This window comes from Rana temporaria, chromosome 7 (genome assembly GCF_905171775.1).
Source record: "Rana temporaria chromosome 7, aRanTem1.1, whole genome shotgun sequence".
Lineage (NCBI taxonomy): Eukaryota > Metazoa > Chordata > Amphibia > Anura > Ranidae > Rana > Rana temporaria.
Window position 1 is genome coordinate 136,396,201 of NC_053495.1, and position 23,870 is coordinate 136,420,070.

The window sequence follows — 23,870 nt, forward strand, 5'->3', positions numbered from 1 at the left end:
TTTCTTTATTGTAGTGTTCTCTTGCTTGCCATAAGAAGTGCCTGGAAACATTGGCCATTCAGTGTGGACACAAAAAGCTTCATGGAAGACTTCATCTGTTTGGAGTGGAATTCACTCAAGCTGCTAAGAACACCCCTGATGGCATTCCTTTTATTATCAAGAAGTGCACCTCCGAAATAGAGAGTCGTGCTCTCACTATAAAGGTAGGCGCTTATCGGCATGTATTCCAGTTTGTTTACCCACTGCCATTCCATGTAGTATAAAGAGAAACACATTCAATTCAGGAATGTATATTGTTACAGCATGCAGTAATTGTGGTCTATTAGTGCACATGCCTTTCAACATCAAAAACTGGGATAGTTAAAGTAACTGTCATAAGAGAAAAACGGGAGCTGCCTTTACCAAATGCCTTTTAAAAATGCTTGTTACCTGTCTAGACTCTCTTAATTCCATATATTCTGAGCCACTGGCCCAGAACAAGTATACAGATCAGGAAGGTCATGGAAATGCATTTATCTGCATACTTACATGGAGGCAGTGAGTCAAAATATTGAACTCCGAGAATCATAATGACAAGGGGGCAATTGACAGTTTAGTAGGAGGGTAGCCGTAGCAGTCTCCATTTTCTCTTACAATATGTTTGTCTTAGGCTGCATTCACACCTAGGCGACAAAACGCCTGAAGCGCGACGCTCGTGCCGCTGGAGGGGCGAATTTCCATTGATGTCTATGAGATGGTTCACATTTCACGCAGAAACGCCGTACGCCTGCCGCCTGAAAACAAGTCCCGGACCCCTTTTTTCAGGCGGCATTGGCGTTCGGGCATAGGCATCAATGGAAATTCTTTGTAAAAAAAAAAAAAGGAAACAAATCGTGGCAAAATACGCCACGTACGCGGCGTTACAATGTGTATGCAGCCTTAAAGTAAATCTAAGGCAAGACTTATTTTAGTTTTGGACAGAGTGGGGATGGATTAGAACACATGTCAGTTTTTATTGATGTCTGTGCCCCCATTAAGGAGATACACCCTCTCTATTTGTCCTGTTTACCATTATCATTAAAATTAAAAGTTAAAGAAAATCCCAAATTTTAGGTTGTCCCCAGAAAAGTAATAAAGGAGACACTTGTTTTGGTGACCGGGGGGGGCCCAAGGAATTCCCTTAATTTGCAGGGATTTCCTCACACTTCCTGTTTTGGCCTAGAGACAGGTAAATATCCGCATTGGGATACAGATGGCGGAAAAAGTGATGGGTTATAACCCTTCTTTTACTCCATTCAAAATGGGGGGGGGGGGGGGGGGGAGTTTTTTCAGCTCTCTGGCAGTGTTCCCTGCCGACTGCCTTTCTCACTACAGAAAGTGCAACGCTTATGAACCCGCCTCCTACCATGCCTCCTCCGCTCTGATGTCTTTTGTGTACACAGGAGGAGGAGCCAGGTAGGAGGAGAGACGCTGCTGTACATGTGCCACGTATCTGAGGTCTGTGATCATTACACACACACACACATATGCTATAGATGGGATTTGCGTAGGGGTAGCCAACATAAATTAATACTTGCAGTGATTTGGGTGTGGGGGAGAGGGTACTGCTATGGGGCTTTTTAGGAAAAGTTGGATATTAAATTTGCCCCCCCAGCACAAGTCCCTTTTCCTCCCAAAGTGCACCTGGCACATGTAGTACCCTCTCCACCACCTCTGATTTGAAGAGATTCTGGCTGCTACTCAGGGGAAAATCACCAATCGCCCCAGGTGCTCACACTAATGCCCCCCTGCCAGGCAAGTTAGTGGAGCCAGGTGGCAGAACTTTTTCCTTCACTGGGCTCCAGGACTCGGGCCAGTTTACACTATGAATTGCACAGGATCACACTGTGTGCGATTAACATGCATTCCAGGTGTATTACAATTTCGGCCCATTTGAGTGAGCTGAATATGTGCCGGACCGCACCAAGTTAGAAGTAAATGAATTGCATAGTACTACTGTACCATACAATCCAATGCAGGTAAACGTATTTGGGACCTGCGTTTGTGGTGTCATTAAGTTAACATCGACACCCACTGCAGATTACAGCTGCAGTGTGTTTTCAATGCAGTGTGAGAAACGCACATGGAACGCAGGTTTCCTGCACTGCGCACTGGTGTGAACTGGCCCTTAGTCCAGCTTTGCAGGATATCTCAGAAATGTCCCACAAAAAGTGGGAGAGTTGGGAAGTATTGTTGATTGATTTGTACTAGAAGGGGTCAGGATTTGTATTTGGGGCACTGGCATACCAACTGGGGGCCCAGCGGGGCACCTCGGAGTCCAGACATTCGGGCAAGTCAAGCCGCAACCTGGGTGACACCCAGGGCCAGCCGCCGGATTGCCTCCACCACTCACTATCACAGGAGAGCGGAGCAGGGGGCAGAACGGGAGAGAGATACAGCAGATATAATAATTTATTTTATATTAACAAGCTGATGATTGGTTGCTAGGGCACCTAGCAAAACCAATCCCTTGATGGTGAACTCCGGCAGCTCCCACTGTCTATTAAGCTTTGCTGTGTCTCTCTCTCTTTCTGCCCCCTGCTTCGCTCTCCTGTGTCTCTCGCTCAGCATCCCTGAATAAGGCTTGAAGAGGCAGAGCTGCGGGGTAGGGGCTGTATAATGCGAAGGGATCCAGAGGTGTGTGGGGGGCTGTGTAATGTAAATGGGTCCAGAGGTGTGGGGGGGAGCTGTGTAATGTGAAGGTTTTCCAGAGGTATAAGGGCTGTGTAATGTAAAGGGGGTCTTCCTACGTTTTACCCACAGTTATAGCTGCAGGCCTATAGATTTCTATTAGGTTGTGTGTTTTTTTCAGCATTTTCTGAAAGCGCGCCAAAGTCCTGCATGCTCCATCTTTGGCGCACTTTCAGAAAACAGGAAAATATTGGGGGGGGGCACCATGTTTTACTGCACCAGGTGACACCAACCCCCTGGTGATGCCACTGGCTGTAGCACACACTAAGTGTGCTGCTGTCAGTTACATGTATATCTGTCTGGCACTGCCAATCCTTGGGTCAGTTGGCACCATTTTTTTCAGAGAAGGAGGGGCCTGGCCGTCCGGGAGAGCAGAGGGGAGGGGGATTCTTCCAGGTTTCGGGCCACAGTGCACGGAGGCGCGCTACACGTGACGTTGACATGTCACAGGCTGGCTCACGCTCCTTCAGCCTGTGTCTTATAATAAGAGGGAGGTGAAGCCACCAATAATTTATATGTAATATCCCGCCCCATTGTGTTTAGCTGATTTGTGGGCATGGAGGAGGAGGGAGAGAGTGAACTGTCATTTACCATGGTGTATACACCGACATGTGTGACTCTATAGTCACATGGGCTGCTTAGATGTGATAGGGAGGAAATGCTCAGAATAGGAACTAACTGAAAACTGAGCATGTGTTGAGCTGCCTCCACAGCTGCCAAGTCCCTAGCTGTACTGGGGACATGAACAGAAGGGGAATAAGAGAAAAGCAGGATCAACCAGGTTTTTTGCAGAATACAGAAAACAAATCTCATAGTGACAGAGTGAGTATGAACAGCATGTAATACACCATTTACTGATTAGTGTTTAGTGATGCTTTAAACCTGTTTTGGGTTGACCTTTTAGCACATAGATAATTTTACAAGCATTAGACAATTGGTGTTCCATTGACCGATAGCATACCTTAGTCTGTAAGTTTGTTTTCAATTTTTTCACTCAGTTGTTTTTCTAATGGAAAATTAAACTCATTAATTATTGTTATATTAACTATTGCAGACACAAAACATGTTCAAATTTACAATTAAATGGACTTTTGTTTTTAATGTGATGCCTGTCCTTCTCCTCATGGCTTAGTTGTGCCTTGTATGGAGAGAAGGGTGTTAATTTCAGCTGCATTACACGCTTCTGAATTCTCTTCTGTAAGTCAACTTTGAGATGGACTTAAATTGGAAGATAAAGCCAACATAACTGTTCTTAAAAATATTCCATATCCCTACCTCCTACCTGTCCTGCATAACCTGTATAAAAAAGATCTGTGTTCTTAACTTTTTTAAATCCGGTCCAGTCATGTAATCCAGCAACTCTGACTCCCCTATGTCAGTGAGTGGCTGCTGCAGGGGAGAGGAAGGGAGCGCTGACATCGGAGAGGCGATGGGAGCCTAATGGTGATGGCTCTAGGAATTTGCAGCTATTGTCAAGCGCTCCCTTACACAGGTAAGCCAGCACTGCTAGATAACATGACGAGACCGGATTGAATTAACTAAAGGCAAGTACACAGATCATTTTAAATCCTTGCAAACACTTTAACACTGTCTTTAGGTGTGTTAAAGTGTGCATGTATCTATGGATCCAAATGCAAAGGTCAATGCAAAAAGCCACCTGAAACCTAAAACTGGTATGGTAAACTTTCTACAGACAAGATAATTAACAAACTTTACTAATATGTTTTAATAAGAAATCTTAAATAACATGTGACTATCAATCTACCTAGTGCCACTGAACCTTAGCTTTGCATGCCCATGGTGGCATGCTTGCCTTAGATTTCTGCCCTATGTGTGCTGGATGATTACATGAAAAATAGTGCAGTTGTAGCGTTCATAGTACTGCTTACCATCAAAAGGAATATAAAATGGTGATCTTGTATACCATGAGATTACAGTCTATCGCATACTGCACGTCATTCCATCGGTATCTTTGGCCCTTTGGAAGGGTGATAAGAGAGTTATTAGAAATGGAATTTGAAGGCCATACTTAATAATAATAATAATAATTTCAGTCAGCTATTAATTAAAAAATAACTGAATGTACCAACACCTTGGTTCTTTTCACACTGTTAATAGAAACTGTTGGTGATAGGTTGAATTGCCTAAAAATGTCAATCTTTGTGGCCAGCGAAAAATAAGGTACCGGTAATCCAATTTGCCTTGTTTGGTGCGATTTTCTCATAGGAGCTCCTATATGGTAATGTCCAATTCTCGAAAAACATACTGCAGCATATGAAAAACACATCTTTAGAATTCAGCGGCATTCTAAAATAAGGATAATCCTTCTTGTCTTATATTTGGTGTGATTTATCGTGGGAGCTCTTTCCATAAGGTAAAGCATGTCAAATAGAGGTCGACCGATATATCGGCCGATATTTCGCCTTTTTAAAGAAATCGGCATCGACCAATTATTATGTAAAAAAAGGCTGATTTCCCAAAACGGCTTTCAGGACAGCACCTGAGAGATATCATGGCTCCTCCTCCACAGGAAACACCTCCACCAATCAAGTCTTTAAAAGGGAAGCCTCCCCTTCCACTCTCCAGTTTTTTGTGTTTCCTCCAGCTGGAGGAACACCTCCGGTGGGGGCCATGATATCTCTCAGGGCTGCCTGGGAGACGTGTGGTTCTCACCCTTACTGTTTTTTTGAAGAATGACTCTCCCACTTGCCTGGTGAGGGCGGTCCGTGGGCTCCTTCTCCCTCTTCTGTGCTCGGGGAGAGCCCGTACGCCCGGAAGTTGCGGCCCGTTTTTTCCGGCGGAGCAGCGGGGTCCGTGAAACCCCATCGCAAGGCGAGAGGCTCCGGCGTCAGAGGAGGGCCTCAGACGCGTCCTGTATGCAGGAAGTGGCAGCGCTTCCGGGTCGGCGCAGCGTCATTTCCGGCGCAGGCGCAGAGGGAGGAGGCAGGGTCTCCTGGTGCCTTAAAGGGGACTTCCGGTTCCGGGTCGGCGCGGCGGCGTTTTTTAATCCTGGAACCGTGTCCTCATTCAACTGCACGCTGCTGCAATACTCTGCAATGGAGGAGGATACTGCAGCTAAGGGGGCAAGCCAAGGCACCAGCAAGGCTAAGGTAAGGGAGTGTCCTACATTACCTTTAGCTATCTCTCTCTTAGGGGGGTTACTTCACCCATCTCCCCCTTTCCCCACCTCCCACTTCCCTGTCTGGTCGGTGTCTCTATGGATATATCTTCCTACATAGGGGTGCCATGGTGGTGATGGTCTTGGCTTGTAGGGCACAGGGGATTACTGCTAAGTTTCCTTAGTGCACCTGGGTGTCAGCTTATTACTGTCATTTTTGTTTTTGAGCGTGCGTGCTTTATCTTGTCTGTTGATACAGGGAAAAGGCTCGGCTCAGATTGTGAAGAAGCGATGCCCTGTTTGCAAGGAGAAGCTCAGTGATTCTTGGAGTAAAACTCTTTGTGCAGACTGTACTAAAGAGGTGCTGAAAGAAGCTCCTTCCGTGGGTGGGGACTTAATATCCACCCTTAAGAAAGAACTCCGTACCACATTTCAGGCCTTTAGGTCAAGTCTGGAGGCCAGACCTGTGGAGCAGGCTGGAGTTTCACAAGACCCTTCGCTGGGTGAAAGGCATAACCTCTTTAACCCTTTAAGCCAGGACGATTCTCAAGAAATCCCACTAAATTCGGATTCTGAAAATGAGGATGAGGCAGAACCTGCTTCGAAATATAAATTGTCGCTGGAAGAAGTTGCAGGCCTTTTAAAGGTGATCCATGCAACATTGGGGATAGAGGAAGAAAAGAAAGAGCTCTCCCTGCATGACCGAATGTATGCAGGGTTAGGGGATACCAAAGGTCGGGTGTTCCCAGTGCATTCATTAATCACTGAGATGATTAAGAAGGAATGGGTGGAACCGGAGAAGAAGCCGTTTTTTTCTGGGACTCATAAAAGGAGGTTCCCTTTTGAGGAAAACCCAGAAGCCATCTGGAATAAAATCCCAAAGTTGGACGCAGCTTTTTCTCAGGTTTCAAAATCTACGGACTTGGCCTTTGAAGACATGGGCTTACTAAAGGAGCCTATGGACAAAAGGATAGAGCTACTGCTTAAAAGAAACTGGCAATCTGTGATGAACAATCTTAAACCAGCTATGGCGTCAACTTGTGTGGCCAGAAATCTGGAACACTGGTTAAACCAGTTAAAAGCGCACATCTCAGCAGATTCCCCAAAACAGGAGATCTTGGACTCCTTTAATACTCTTTTTGCAGCCGTGTCGTACATTGCCGATGCTTCAGCGGAATCTATCCGTATGACAGCAAGGTCAGCATCTTTGACCAATTCGGCCAGGAGAGCCTTGTGGCTTAAGACCTGGCCGGGAGATGCGGCCTCAAAAAATAAATTGTGTGGTTTACCTTTTGCAGGGGATCTACTGTTTGGTCCAGAATTGGAATCTATCCTTGACCGAACGGCGGATAAAAAGAAGTCCTTTCCGATCAAGCCTAAAAAGGCGCCGATCCGCAAACGTTTTTTTCGTCTGCAAAGGCAACAGGAAGAAAGGACTCAGTTCAAAAAGAAGTGGCCGGCGCAAAGAGGTCGCGGTAGGGGTGGAGTGCTCCTCCGTCCTCCTCCAGCCCCCGAGAAACCGCAATGACTCTCCGCTACAGGTAGGGGGAAGACTTCAGGAGTTTGTCCCCCAGTGGAGAGGCAGCACCCCAAATCTGTTTATCTTGGACCTTCTTCAAAAGGGTTACGAGATAGAGTTCAGGGAAGAACCCCCGAAGAAATTTCTGGCAACAAATGTTCCAAGGGATCCCGCCAAGGCCCTGGCTTTGAAGTCCCTAATTCAGGAGCTGTTGGACCAAAGGGTAATTGTGCCGGTTCCAAAAGCGGAATTTTTTCAGGGGTTCTATTCTCATGTTTTTCTGATAAGAAAACCATCAGGAAAGTACCGCCTTATCTTAAACCTAAAGGAACTAAACCTGTCAGTGTTGTACAGAAAATTTTGCATGGATTCCATCTTTTCCGTAAGAAACCTCCTAAGTCGGGGTTGCTTCATGGCAACAATAGACTTACGAGATGCCTACTTACACATTCCCATTGCGGCCAGCTCCCAAAAGTTTTTGAGATTGGCTCTGAGGGAAGGAAAGAAAATAGTTCACCTACAGTTCAGGGCTCTTCCCTTTGGCCTGTCGTCATCCCCAAGGGTATTTACAAAGGTGATGGCAGAAGCGCTGGCACCTCTTCGTCTAGAGGGGATCTCTGTGGTCCCTTATCTAGACGACCTGCTGTTTTTTGCCCAGTCCAGGGAGGGGCTTCAAAAGGATCTAGACAGGGCCCGGTCTCACTTGGAAGACATTGGGTGGATCCTGAATCTCCAAAAATCGAGCCTGATTCCGTCTCAGCAGGTTCTATTTTTGGGCTTCCAGATAGATTCCGTGGAGCAGAAAGTTTTCCTCCCAGAAGAAAAGCAAAGAAAGGTGATAGAGATGGTTTCTCTTCTACAAGGCAGTCAGGAGATTTCCATCAGGAGGATTATGTCAGTCCTAGGAACCCTGACTTCCTCTATACCTGCAGTGCCCTGGGCCAGGACCCACTTCAGACCGCTGCAGGAATTTTTATTAAAGGTCTGGGACCGCGATCAGAAGTCCTTAGACTTACTGGTAAAAATTCCCACCAAGGTGAAAAGGAGCCTCTGGTGGTGGAGAGACCAGGAAAGACTGTCGGTGGGTCTGTTGTGGTCCTTCCCATCCCAAGTAAGGATAACGACAGACGCCAGCTCCTGGGGGTGGGGGGCCCACATGAACAGTCGTTGGACCCAGGGGTCATGGTCCGCAGGAGAGGCGAGAAATTCCTCAAATTGGAGGGAATTAAAGGCGGTAGAATTGGCTTTACTGGCCTTCGCTTCAGAAGTAGGAGGACAACATTTACAGGTCCTATCGGACAATGCCACAACAGTGGCCTATGTCAACAGACAAGGGGGCACCAGAAGCAAAGGGCTTCAGGTCTTAGCCGGAAAGATCCTAAGGTGGGCAGAGTCCCATACTCTATCCTTGTCCGCAGTCCATCTAAAGGGGACCCTGAATTGCGTGGCAGACTTCTTAAGCAGAAATTTGATTCGGGAAGCGGACTGGCAGTTGAACCCGGAAGTGTTCAGTCTGATAACAGAAAAGTGGGGACAGCCAGCGATAGATTTGTTTGCGAATCAAGAGAATGCACAGATCTCTCAGTTCTTCTCCTTAGACAGGAGCAAGTCAGCTGCGGGGACGGACGCCCTAGCACACAGCTGGAATTTCCATCTTTGTTATGCTTTTCCCCCTTTCCAGCTCATTCCGCAGGTCATAGCAAAAATGAAGAGGGAAAATACTACAGTAATCCTGATCACCCCATTTTGGCCCAAAAGGCCTTGGTTTTCTGCCCTTCTACTGATGCAAATCAGACCGTTCTGGCATCTACCTCTGAGACACGACCTGCTTTTACAAGGTCCTCTGTTTCACCGAGACATAAAAAAACTAAGTCTTACGGCTTGGCTTCTGAGGAGCAACTCCTCAGGAGAAAAGGGTTTTCGGCCAGATTAATAGCAACTCTCCTGTCGAGTAGGAAACAGGTCACGAGGGCTATCTATTTCAAAGTCTGGAAGACTTTCAATACATGGTGCTCTGTATCAGGCAGATTTGTAGAAGAAACTTCCTCTATCTTGGAATTTCTTCAGGAAGGAGCCGACAAAGGGTTAGCGGTGAGCACCCTGAAGGTTCAAGTAGCCGCGCTGGGGGTATTCCTAGAAAGATCTGTTTCAGCAGATCCATTAGTAATAAGGTTCTTTAAAGCCCTGGTTAGGTCCAGACCGATAGTGGTAAAGGATTGTCCCGCATGGGATTTGCCAGTAGTCTTACAGGCCATGACCAAGGAACCTTTTGAACCTTTGAATATAGCGTCTCTTAAGTTATTAACGTTAAAAACCGTTTTTTTAGTGGCTGTCACTACAGCTCGCAGGATCAGCGAGTTACAAGCCTTGTCCGTCAGAGAACCTTTTTGTTTAATTTTTTCGGACAGAATTGTGTTAAAACCAGACCCAAGTTTTTTACCGAAAGTTGCTTCGTTCAAAAATCGGTCTCAAGAAATTATACTGCCTTCATTTTGCTCTAATCCAAAAGGAAGAAAGGAAGAAGAATTCCATACCTTGGATGTCAAGAGAGCTGTTTTATGTTACTTGGAAACCACAAAAGCATATAGACGTTCAGATGCCTTGTTTATTTTATTTTCCGGTGATAAAAAAGGAAAGCAGGCGTCAAAAGGAACCATTGCCAGATGGCTCAGGATGGCCATCTCAAATGCTTATTCAATCTCAGGTCAAGAATGTCCGGAGAATCTAAGAGCTCACTCTACTAGAGCAGCTGCGGTAAGTTGGGCAGAAAGAGTTGGTGCCACCCCCGAACAGATCTGCAGAGCAGCCACCTGGTCAAGCTTGTCTACCTTTGCCCGTCATTACAGACTTGATCTAATGACGGCAGATGATCAGGCGTTCGGGAGAAAAGTCTTACAGGCTGTGGTCCCACCCTAAGGGGGTAAGTCTCGACTGTCCTCTCAGGTGCTGTCCTGAAAGCCGTTTTGGGAAAATGCAAGTTAGGCTTACCGGTAACTTGTTTTCCAGTAGGCTTTCAGGACAGCAGCAACCCGCCCTTGGTTTTTCTTATGTAAAGATTCTGCTGTAATACTATGTAATAACTGTCACTTATGTGTTGCAGCCGGGGCTGGAGGTCTCTACAACCAACTGGAGAGTGGAAGGGGAGGCTTCCCTTTTAAAGACTTGATTGGTGGAGGTGTTTCCTGTGGAGGAGGAGCCATGATATCTCTCAGGTGCTGTCCTGAAAGCCTACTGGAAAACAAGTTACCGGTAAGCCTAACTTGCATTTTTGTGAGGGACCTGAGGCAGGGGTGTGCTGGGTGGGCTCTGATGAGGTGGCACTGGTGGGATCTGAGGTGGAACTGATGGGCTGCACTGGTGGGTACTGATGAGGTGGCACTGGTGGGCACTGATGAGGTGGCAATGACAGGCTGCACTGGTGGGCACTAATCGATACTGATAGGCGGCACTGATGTGGCACTGACAGGCTGAACTGATGGGCACTAATGAGGTGGCACTGATAGGCTGCACCCCACCTCTCCACCCTAAACAATAACCTCCTCTCCACCCTAGATTTTCTGAGATGAAGGAAAAAATACCGGCCGCAAAAATCGGCAACATATATCGGCCATCGGCCACCCCGATTTCTAAATATCTGCATCGGCCAGAGAAAAACTCGTATCGATCGACCTCTAATGTCAAATGCTTCTTCGAGGGTACAACTTTGTGCCTCCTGCAGACCATCACAGCTGAAGTTTAAAGCTGTAGCCATTTTCTTCATGCTTTCTTTAATCAAGGGATCAACCGCAGCAGTGGTACCATCTCCTTTATGGGATTTTGACTAATCGGCCATTGTTTGGCACAGTAAAGCCTCAGCCAAGACTGAGTGAAGAGCAGGACCTGCCAGTGAGAACAGTTTTAGAGAAGTCTTTAAACCGCTTAACGGTTGGGTTCTGGTATGGTGGTCACTTTAAGTTGAGACCAAGCTGCCGACGACCAAGTTGAATAGCTACAATGGAAGAGATAAGGTTTTGCAGTGATGTGGTGAAGTCTTGATTGAGGAAGAAAAGTGTAGTCCTCCTGTAGGTGGCAGTATAACCTGGAAGTGAGATTTCCCATGTCATTCCTATGCAAGTAAAAGGAAAAAAAAAATATACAATTTTTTTTTTTTTAAGTAATGAGTTGCATGTTAAGACTTAATTCGTTAGTTGGCCAAAGTGTTTTTTTTTTTTTTTACCACCAATCGCACAACTGGTTGTTGGATTTCAGTTTGTTGTGTCCAGAGCAAAGAAAAATTAAATTTCATTGGTTGTTGGGCACTGTTTTTGTTAAATAAGGCTGAATACATTTGAAATATCCAGAGATGGCATTTTATGTGTGTTTTGGTGAATGAAAGGAAGTTTATGTTGAGAAAGAAATGGTTTTGGCTTTTTGAGGAGCGGAAATAATTGGGACATCAGACATTTTAAGTCCACTTCTAAAAGATTGTCCACATCTGTAGCCTGTGTAATCTGTATGCATATAGTTTGCCAAAGTGCTGCAGGTAGCCTATGGCCTTATTACCGTCTTTCCTAGGCCCAGTCTTTTGTTCTTGTGCTTAGCTCCCAGGTGTGTGGCCACATTTTTACAATTCCAGCCGTTCTGCTTTGTATACTGGCACTATTTTAAAACCCTTCTTAATTAGAAAATGCTTTGGGCTTATTTTTGTTGGACTTTTCTTCTCTTTGTACAGATCTGTGCATATTTCCAAACTTTGAAATATTTACCCTTTAGAAATCATTTGATTATATACCTGGGTACAGGACCAGGTGGTCAATTTCTTGTTCATGTCTAAAGAGGTCACCTTTGGACTAGACCACTTTTTGTTTCCTCTGAGGTGGAAATGGTAGTTTCTATGCTGGATATTTTACTCTTTCTCAGTCAAAATAATGACATTAAATGTTGCAGCGGCCTATCTCTCCAACAAGAATTGAGCAGTGTTTGTCATGTGATTACTTTAACTAGTCACACTGATCAACACCCTGAAATTGCACTGATGTGTTCCCTGCAGTCTGCACCATGATCTCTAGCTGTTTTGTTAAACAAAAAACAATATGTTTACTATGAGCCCCCTACAAAGCATTTCACCTGCAATAAGCAGGGTGCATGCTTTGCAGACCTATGTGCTGACAAGGAGTATGCTGATTGCTAGAGAGAGCAGAGTGACAAGGAGATCATTTTTATTTCTGTGCTGTTTCTCCATTCGCTGTCCAGTCAGAAGCTGTGGTGGGTCCAGGACAGTCTGGGCTCTAAAAAAGTGGCTTGAAGGATGCTGGCCATTAGACCAAGGGCATTTTGTGGTGGAAAAGTACTGTGGGGAAAAGCTGTGGATTAAATGTAATTTAATGAAACAGGATTTTATTTTTTAATGGGCTATTAATTCCATTGTATTTTTGGCTGTATTTCCGCTTTGAGTTTTTGTGTTTACGTTAATTGTACTATAGAAGGATTGGAAGATTTGTCCCCAAATCAAAAGCTCCGAAAAACAAGGGAGAAGCGGGCAATTGGACTATTACGGTACAGATACATAAATAAAGTATAAGGCACATATATAAAAAAAATAATTCAGTTTTATTAATAAAAATCAATAAAAGACAATGACATTAATGCATAATTAAAACCATTTAGTGGCAGACGACATGGATCACCATAAGAAGAGTCATTGGGAGATAGCCCAATGGGACCTGGGTCGCAGAGGGCTTCGCTACTAGTTTTGCGGTATGAACCGCTTCATCAGGAGAATGTCTGCAAATGGTTAATAAATTGATCAGAGAACTAACAATTCAAAAATACAGTCTCATATATATATACAAATAAGAACCAAAAAATATCTTAATGGTGAAAGGGTTAAATCAAAGCTGCCTACCTAAAACCCTTGCCAGACCGGGGACATCAAAGTGCCAAGAAAGGAGGTCCCACCGCAATGGACACGGGGGGACGTGCCCTGGATGGGCTGACTGTCCAAATGGTCGAGAAGCTATATCCGTAGTAGTAAGAACTATTGGTATAAATAGCCAGGGATAGGGACAAGTGAAGGTGAGTGGGGAGGGGTGATTGTGGGCGAATGTGCTAGTAGTGAGAGCGTGTAGAAGTGGTACAGGTATTGTTAGTTCTCTGATCAATTTAATAACTGTTTGCAGACATTCTTCTGATGAAGCTGTTCATACCGCGAAACTAGTAGAGATTCCGTCCGCGACCCATGTCCCATTGGGATATCTCCCCCATGTGGGAACTCTTCTTATGGTGATCCATGTCGTCTGCCACTAAGGTGTCCGGTTATGAAGCAGTATTCACTGCTTCGTTCTCCGGCTATCACAGTGAAGATTTTTCTCCTCCTGTGTGCCGCTTTATCAAGTGGAGAAGATCGCTTCACCCTTGGAGTGAAGTGATCTTCCAACGCTTCTAACACTGGAGAACGCCCCCTAATACTGTAATCTCGTGAGACTTTACAAGGTTACAGTACCAGAAATTCACAGAAACACTGAGATGTCAGTTTATTGAGCAGTGATAAATTATCACCGCTCAGTACACGGACAGACCCCGTGGTTAATGTAATTAAAATAATGAGTCCCCCTGCATTTTATATATATGTGTGTGTATATATATATATATATATATATATATATATATATATATATATATGTGTGTGTGTGTGTGTGTGTGTGTGTGTGTGTGTGTGTGTGTGTATATGTATATATATATATATATATATATATATATATATATATATATATATATATATATATACACACACACTCCCTGCTTCACCAGCTCTGAGATGGTGAATCGGGGCATGTGAATTTTGACACAGATCACCAGTGAAGAGCTCAGATCACAGCTTCATAAACTGGCCGTTTCTGTGTCAGTCTATGAGGATTCTCTGTGTGTGGAGACAATCGGCGGGAGAACAAATTCAAACACTTCTCCCCCCCATTATCACTGTTAATTGGGCTGTGATCAGTGGTGATCCCTGGGATCACCGCTGTTCACTGCTTCATAAACGGACACCTAAATGGTTTTAATTATGCATGAATGTCATTGTCTTTTATTGATTTTTATTAATAAAACTGAATTATTTTTTTTATATATGTGCCTTATGCTTTACTTATTTATGTATCTGTACCGTGATAGTCCAATTGCCCGCTTCTCCCTTGTTCTTCGAAGCTTTTGATTTGGGGACAAATCTTCCGATCCTTCTATACTAAATTTTCTGGATGATGGTACAACCAATTGTATTATAGATTATTTATTTATGTTTGAAGATGCTATTTTTTCACGTAAATTGTACTATTTATTTCCCAACTTTTACAGGGTATCTATCGTGTTAATGGAGCAAAGTCCAGAGTCGAGAAGCTGTGTCAAGCGTTTGAAAATGGAAAAGACTTGGTGGAATTGTCCGATCTTTATGCTCATGACATAAGCAATGTTCTCAAGCTCTACCTCCGTCAGGTAAACAAACTCACTGGCTTAAGTGTATTGCAATACTGCTGTATGCTTATGTAAAGTTATTTTCATACTAGAAAAAATGTTCCTTGGTTGTTTCTGTGCACAGGGTTATGTTAGGGTTGATTATATTTAAAATGAGTTTAGACATTTTACACATGGATGAAAATAAACATTTTAGTGGGGCCTCTACCTCATTATAATTCTGATCAGTGACGCAGGAGTTTTTTTTTTTTTAACCACTTCAACATCGGGCACTTTCATGCCATGCAGCACTGTACCTAAATAAATTTTTTTTTTTTTTAAGACCAAGAACTTTATTTTGGTAATATTTAATCACGGCAACCCAGTGCAACGATTTGTTTTCCGCTGTGGTGTTTGGGTACAGCAAGTCACAGATCATGCCGCTGCATAGTCCCTAGGGCACGCATGAAGCTTGCAAGTGAGAGGACATCATATGACGTCCACCCAGGATAGCAGTGCTTTCGCCCAGCCTTATTACAGTAGGCCAGGCGGGAGGTTGTTTAAAATTTTGCAAACAGCTGACTTAAAAAGATGTCAATCAATTCTGAAATGTTTTTTATTTATTGTTAATTTCTAGTAATGACAAACAACAAATGAACTTGACCTTTACAATGTAGTCCTAGTTTGTCTGCTTAGGAGTCTTACAGTGATGTAAGATGTCAATGAGTGAATTAAACCTGTTTCAGGAGTTGTGGATTTTCAATAGTACAATTTCAAGAATACAAATAGCTGATTGAGGCAGTGACTAATTTCCCATTTCCTCTCCCTCCTTTTTTTTTTTTTTTATAGCTTGCTCCAGACTTACAATTGGAGTGCCAATATGAAATTAAACCTTTTCTGCTATGCTCAGTCTTTAAAAATCTGAAATGCTGTGAAACCATTTTCAAGGGTGCACTTGGTAGTAAATGTTTATTTGTAAAATAAAGCATTTAGATTCATAGCAACAAAAAAAAAGTATAGTGTGGTATAGCACAGGGGTGTCGAACCCAATTTCATTGTGGGCCGCATCAGCATCATGGATGCCCTCAAAGGGCCGGTTGTACCTGTTGGACTATATAAATGTATCTAATCGTTTACATATTAAATAATTGTCTCTGATATTCATTATTACTGGTTTTAGTAATAAGTTAAGTCTTAAGCAGACCAGCATAGAGCCTACTCACACTCCTGTAGCAGATGATGCAAGGGAGGTTGTCACACCGCTGCTATCGGCCACAAGAAACTTTATTGGAGACCGCTCAAACAGTACTTGGTTCTGCTGTGGTGTTCTGTCACTGCAGTCTCCAATAAAGTTTCTTGCGGAAGATACCAGCAGTGTGGGACCCTCCTTTTCAACTAGGATAGAATGGTCTTCTCATAATTATAAGCAGATGTCAAGCACCCCCTCTCAACCATCAAAAGTCCCCCACCCTCCCCTACATTACAGTGCACGTCCCTTACCTTGTGTTGCCGACGGGAAGAAGTGGGGGGTGGAGCTGGGAAGTAGAAAGTCAGGATGAGGAAGAGCACCAGGGGAGGGATGGAGTCGGCTGCTGCAGTCTGCTTAATGCTGAAATAAGGGGGCTCTGCATCTACAGAGAGGCGCAGGATCTGTTGGAAGTGTTCTGTCCTCTCTGCTGCCGACTGCTGAGATGGGGGGGGTAGCAGATACAAGGCTCTCAGTTGCTGCACGAAGAAGCACGGGGTCTGGTGGAGGAGTTCTGTCGTCCTGACTGCTGAGTGGGGGCAGAGATGAGGGGTGTGCCACAGCTGCAGGAGACGTGTAAGGACCACATAGAATGGTCCACAGGCCTTGTGATTTGACACGCAGTACAGTACAAATTGAAAACGTATCCACTCAAACTATTGGGCAAAAAAAGTAATAAAACAAACTTAAAATTGTTTGAATAGGAATTAATTGTATTCATCCATTGCAGACCTTTGTCATAAATAGGGCTATTCTTAAGAAGTTTGACTGTGTTTAAAATATCTTGTGTAAAAATATAAATCATTGTATTTCTTTAGCTTCCAGAGCCTTTGATTTTGTTTCGCCTTTACAATGAGTTGATTGGACTAGCCAAAGAAAGTCAGCGTGCCATCGATGAGGTTGACTGTAAAGCAGGCAGCCCTCCGTTGAAGAGACAGCCATCTGGAGTTGCGCTCAACAGGGTCATCCTCAAAATAAGAGACTTGCTGAAACAGCTACCACTGCCAAACTACAATACGTTACAGTTTTTGGTGGGACATCTACACAGGTAAATAACCTTACCAGATCAATAATCTCAGTTGTTGGTGTGTACCCTTTGGATACAAGACTATATCTGTCGTAAGGTGTTCATGTCCTAGTACCTTGGCCAATAGGATAAAAACGGAATCCAAAATGTCAGTGCCTCTGAATACTTTTGGATAAATTCAACAGTTGAAGGGAAGGCAAGCACAACTTTGGATAGTGTATTCGTTGACATATGGGGAATAAAAAGCTGTATCCCAGCTAATGATTAGGATGAACTTTTTAAACTCTTTGATAAGTTCGTCTTTTTGGGAGCAGTTGCTTTAGCGGAAGACATCATCATATTTGAACTCCTTTTCTACAGCCTTTAGTATCATTCAGATGAAGGAACCGAGACCCAGGCCTCTGTGCTGGGCTGTTTTGTGCTGTGTCTCCATCCACGTCAGATCGGCGTGCAGGCAGTCGACAGAAGTGGATTCAAACACAGCGGCTGCATAGACAGTGAAATTTCAACATGTGGGCTGATGCATGGATCTGTGCACCCACTCTTGTCTGCATGTAAAACCTCTGGGTCTGCATCCATGTCTAAGGATTTTTCCTACATGCAGCTCCAAGGTGGATGCAAATGCAGTAAAAAATAGCTCAACACAGAGGATGGGTCTCTGCGCCCATCTGAAAAAGCCTATTAAGATCTTTGGCCAGATAATTTATCTACGGAAGGCCACAAATTAAATAACCCATAAAATAGTCTATCCAAAAGTTTTCTTTCTTGCTCTTCAGTTAGTGTCTAAAGATGAACTTCTAGAATTGATTTGTTCACTGTACTCTAAGTCTCACTACCCATGTACAATGGCTTAAAACAATTTATGAAAAGAGCGAATTGACTACAAACTTTAAAACCCAAATGCAGTTTGTGCAGAAACAAGACTCCAGTGAGTGGTGCATAAAAATATATTTTTAAATGTTTGCCTTTAGACCCCTTCACATTGGGGCGGTTTTCAGGCGCTTTAGCGCTGGAAATGGCCTCTGATATGTGCCTGAAAATCGCCTCCCTTTCATTCAAGTGTGACTTTTCACACTCGGGCGGTACGCTTACGGGACTTCCAAATACTCCTGCGAGGAGCATCTTTGGGGCAGGCTTATGAGCGATGTATTTAGTGTTCCCAAAACGCCCTGCCCATGGAAATGGATGTGCAGCGCTTCCGCAGTGCCACAACACAGTCGTTTTTAACCTCTTCTTTGGAGTTCAAAGTGCCCTGCTAGCGGCCAAAAAGCACTTCTTAAACAGCTGTAAATCGCCGCTCTAACAAGAAGGGCTTTACTGTGAACGTGGCCCCAGTGTGAAAGGTGTCTTGGTTGTTTACTTGAGCTCAAGCTTCAGCCCAAAATTCAGAATCCCTAAAGCAAGCTCTCCATTTGCGAACAGTCTCTACCTAGTGTTGTCACACATTAGCTGGAGTCAGACTTTTAGGCTACTTACAAATTTGCAAACCACACACTGTCATCCTTCAAATACCACTGTTTTACCATCATTTACTTTCAATCTTAAGCTGGCCATTCTTGATTCTTCTTCTTTTTTTTTTTTTTCTCTTTTGCTTATTCAACCAGAAGGGAGGAAGCCCTCCTGCAGAGCTATTTTAATCTTATAGCAAGGAAACTTCCATGCTGTCCAAAAACTATGATCAATGTTGATCGTTCGGCAAAAACCCGACAGGCTTGTTGTACACAAATCGGTTGATAGATCAACTTGTGTGCAACCAGCCTGCCCATTCATAGATCAAAGCAGGGATCAGCAGAATTTCAATCCATGCATGGCTTGCTTTAAAGAATTTATTTCCCAACCTCTGATGTACTGTGTGTCCAGAAAGACATTTGTTGAAAGAGTAGATGTTTAAGAAAAATATTATCTGTTCACAAAGCAAGGATAGATTTTCAGCCCCAGCCCATTCTGGAGGTGTTTTTATATTAGTTACTGGGCATTCTGCCTGTTTGAATTGCAATAAAGACAGGTCAGTCCGTTCCCACACACACTACAAGATGTGGTCATTGCACCGAGGCATAACATAACTGTTTTGCCTGTGAGGAATTTATCCCACAGCTTAATTCTCAAATTTCCCTGCAGAATTTTCAAGCTAGGCTTCACACATAAAACTTAAGCTGTTGACCTATTTCAAAATCTAAGTATGCGCACATGTAAGCATAACAAATGTTGATTGTTGCAGTGATGTGTGGGTGTGATTGGAAGAAAGGGATTACAGAGCTCGCACCTTTTTCTACTTTTAACCTACTGAACAGAAATCAAACTGTGTGGTACATTCCAATGATTGGTTTGCTTTAGAGATTAGTAGTGCGCATGCACAATTGTTTAAGTGACTGAGGGTTATTTACTAAACCTGGAGACTGCAAAATCTGGTGCAACTCTGATAGAAACCAATCAGTGCCCAGCTTTTATTGTCAAAATTAATTGAATGAGCTCATTGGCTACCGTGCACAGCTGCACCAGATTTTAAACTCTTCAGTTTCAGTAAATCTCTCACTGTTTTCCTAAACATCCTAATTCAAGCTATCCCTGTTAAAGAATGTAAATACTTTTCCTGCTGCCCATGCCAAACACTGATCTGCTTAGTAGACGCAAACACAGGGAAATGGATGTGAACTCCCGAGTCCCCCACAGCTCTTAGTGGTTATTTTTGCTAACCTGCACATCATCACTGTATACTGTAGTGACATGGAAATTGTCAGAAGAAACCAGTGCGCTCTACGAGGGACCCAGAAAATTCGAGGGAAGGTTACTACTAAGCATGCAAGAAAGAGTAAGTATTTGTTTTTACAGGAATAGCTTGCAGTGGGAAGTTTAGTATAGTGGTATGGTTGCATTAAAATGTATGTATAGTTTTTTTTAGTAATTGCCGCAACCTTGTTGGTTTTCACAATTTTAAACAATTACCAATTCACCATAACTCTTTAAATCATTATATACTTTCAAATTGTTAACACAATTTGTGGGGCACGCTTCAAATATCCCTCGGGCCACTGCCACTGGCAAAGACCCCCCCCCCTCAGACTCCAGCTTAATTGGGGGTCCTGGAAATTTCTGGAATGTTGTGGGGACCAGGTCAGGTGACCTTCTAGAACATTCCCAATCAGCTCACCTATTTTTGACCCATCACAACCCCCCCCCCCCCCGTTAAATCAATCAATGGGGGAGGCTTAAAACTTACCGCCACCATCCCCCCCCCCCCCCACACACACACACTTTCTTTTGCTTTTGCTGTGTGATGAGACACCTAGCGAACAGTTGGGAAGCCTCAATTTCGTCATTCGCTGCTAGTAATACAGTGTCATGCTAAAGCCTACTGAGTTTCAAATATGGAAAAATATTGGTGCCCATTTAGCTGGTGCCTCCGTGACTGAAGTTGCCAATTTATTTGCCATGTTACGAGGTACAGTATCAAAGGTTATGATGGCATATGCAGTTTCTGTGAAAACTTTGTCTGAGAAGCATAAACGCAGTTGACATGGTCAACTAGTATCAGATTCCATTATTCACCATCAAAGCCATCCATTTGTCAATTGCCAGGAGAACTGAGGCCGTCTTGGATGCCAAAAGTTGTCCAACACCATATTGGGTAACCATTTTGTTCTTTTACCTGGTTTTCCATTTTTGTCCAACCCCTGAAATTGTGCCTTTTATTTTTTTTATAATTCAACTTTATTACATTTTTTTCTTTACATATATAATTTAACATGCATTGACACTTAAAAGGCAGCTCGATACTACCTTCCTTTACTATATTAAATTGTGCCTTTACACAAATGTAGTTGCTCTGTAAAGTGAGCCTGTGTTACATTTTCGACTTTCCTTTTCTCCTCCACCATTTATATTTCAGCCACCAGAAATACCCAATACTTCTGGGTATACAGGAGAATATTGCGCTGTTCCTTCCTTTAATATGACAGTACTGGTTCATGGTGATTGGTCCAGCATGGTTACATGTGTAGTACTCGCAGAGATATTGCTATGGTGTGGAAATCAAATAGTCTGCATCAATTAATGTTAACCCCTTTACGCCTAAGGGTAAAACGAATATTCATGCCCAAGCATAATTTTGTAACTTTGACATGTGTTAGTAAAACCATACATATCATAGCTACTTGGGCTTTCATTTGGTGGTTATGGATATCATATATATATATATATATATATATATATATATATATATATATATATATATATATATATATATATATATATATATATATATATACACATACATACATACATACATACATACATACATACATACATACATACATACATACATACACATATATATATATATATATATATATATATATATATATATATATATATATATATTTTATATCAAAGGAAATCTTCCCCAAAATAGTAAAAAAAAATGTTTTTCTTGTTTTGTATGTTTTTGTCTTTATATAAAACACTGATACGAATAAAAAAAAAAAAAGAAAACATAAATCAATCCTATCCAAAATATACTGATCCTGACCTTTAACTTTGACCCAAAACACTAACTTTGGCACTGGCCTAGATCAAACCTTGACCTAGGTATTTTATTTTTATCTTTTTACACACGCTTTTTTTTATGCATCTTTCCTCTCCATTCACAGAGAGAGAAACACAGGGGCGAGCTTTGCGGTAACCGATTACTGTGGTAGCCGAACAGAGGCTACCACAGCAATCGGATGACACAGTCAGGATTTCTGGCTCACGAATGTTACTATGGGACCCGGGGGCTCTCGATGAGACCCCAGTCTCTGTGCTGGGAGCTCGCTAGGCGGTGCCGTCTTAGCACAAAGACATATACGCAGATATGTGGCCCCACGGTAAAAATTCCAGTCCATGTCTTGTGAAAAAAAAAAAATTCCAGTCCAGTGAGGCCGCATATATGTGTTCTGTCGGCGTGATGGGGTTAACTGCTTTTACCAAAGATGCTTGAATAGGCATTTGGGAAACAGCTAGCATAAATGTTAAGATTGTCAGGGGTCAGAAGAGAGGGTTTTTTTGTTTGTTTGTAATTCAGTCTGAAGTATAATAATATAAAAGTTTTACCTTCTTGTAGGGTGACTGAAGAAGTGGAAGAAAATAAAATGACTGCCAGTAACCTGGGTATAATATTTGGACCCACACTAATAAGGCCACGTCAGACTGACGCCACCATTTCACTCTCCTCTCTTGTGGACTATCCATATCAGGCGCGTATTGTGGAACTGCTTGTTACATACTACGATAAAATTTTTGATGTCTCCCGTGAGATGGTTAATCCTGAAAAGCTTGTTCTGACAGAGGACAGGGAACTACAGCAGATTCGCAAGTCGCAGTCATTGCCAGTTGGCAACGAGGTAGGTTGTTTTGTTGTTCATTTATTAAAATGTAGCATTATCAAATTAGAGACTTTTCTTATTTCACTGCATACATCCCACCCAGCCACCTTTTTCCTCATAAGACAGCCCTGAAGATGCACCCCAGAGGGGAAGAGCTTGTAAGAATATTTGTGGGTTTTAAGTGTTAGGAACAGGGTGGGCAAGGTTTAAATATCAGGGTGTTATGTGTATTAATATAATTGATCAGTCTTTAAGAGTGTGACCTTACACAATTATTTTTTTGCCTTTTGTAGAACATTGTAGTCTCCAAACGTACCTCCTCCCTGGATGAGAATTCGTTAGACTTTAAAGGCGTGGAGGAGCAAGAGAGCATAAATCATAGTATGAGCATAGTGGAAGAGAATGGTAAGTTTTCAATGTGGTCATAGCAACATCACATTACACAGGTGTCCTTTTACTGAAGTGCAATCAACTTGATCTTGGGGCCATTTATTTTTGTATGAAGGATAAACTGTTTTACCACCTGTAAGTGAAAGGTTTCTCAGTTGTAATTACAAGTCTGTCTCTTATGTGGGTGGCCACAGCACTAGCAGTATATCTCTGCTTCTCATTGAAAATAAACCTCGCTTTTCTTTCTGCTTTTGTTCTCATGCTATTTTCTCTTCCTCCTATTTGATATTTAATCTGAACTCAAGTTTCCATGCTGAGATTACACAATTGCAATACAAAAATACAATTGCTAGTATCCCTATATATGTTTTTATATTGTCTTTTTGTTCATATATTAATACATAATCTGGTTGTTTGAGATACCTTGTTATATTGGTTTATAGCAGTGCATTCTGACTTTTACATTACATATTATTTAAATTTTTTTGTTCACTGCATGTTTATATTTTTGAAACTATGTAGGTTAAAAAAAAAAAAAAAATGTAATTAAATTAAAACGGTAGGGCTTTCATATGATGGAATCCCTAAGACGAGCTTAAAGTTGGAAAGAAAAAGTTTTTTTTTTTTTATTTTTTTTTTTTTTGTGGTAAATTAAGAGCTATAATTTTTTTTGTAATCCGATTTTTTTCAGAACACAACTCGTGTGACCATGAAGATGAATTGCACCAAGATTCCTCCTCTGAGGCAGCAAGTCCTGTGTTACAAGTTTCAGAGGAACAAGGTGATCTGCCTTTTTGTTTCTGCAAAAAAAACACCAGCTTAGTAATCGAGAAAATCTTATGCACTCTTTTTGCGTTCATAAGTTGGTTCCACTGTATGAAGCGCATTTGGATGTTATACCAATGTTTGTGTTACGTTGTCGTTCGTTTGCATTTAAAGTGTTTATAAAGTCACATAGACTTTACATGTGTCCCCTCTGGATTAGCCTAGGTTCACACTGCTGCGAATTCAAAATTGCGGTAAAATGCGCGACTGCGATTTTGGCCGCAATTTTATGTAAATCGCGGCCCGAAATC

General features: G+C 42.7%; 1 protein-coding gene across 2 annotated transcripts in view; it reads left to right on the forward strand.

The window, feature by feature from the left end:
* ARHGAP29 (Rho GTPase activating protein 29) overlaps positions 1–23,870 on the forward strand; it is a 211,479-nt gene that overhangs the window by 174,897 nt on the left and 12,712 nt on the right. For both annotated transcript variants that reach the window (XM_040359991.1, XM_040359992.1), the window contains 6 exons: positions 15–203; positions 14,676–14,813; positions 16,836–17,065; positions 22,143–22,422; positions 22,698–22,809; positions 23,486–23,575. In XM_040359991.1, the coding sequence (XP_040215925.1) occupies positions 15–203; positions 14,676–14,813; positions 16,836–17,065; positions 22,143–22,422; positions 22,698–22,809; positions 23,486–23,575 (1,039 nt within the window). The remainder of the gene's footprint in view (positions 1–14; positions 204–14,675; positions 14,814–16,835; positions 17,066–22,142; positions 22,423–22,697; positions 22,810–23,485; positions 23,576–23,870) is intronic.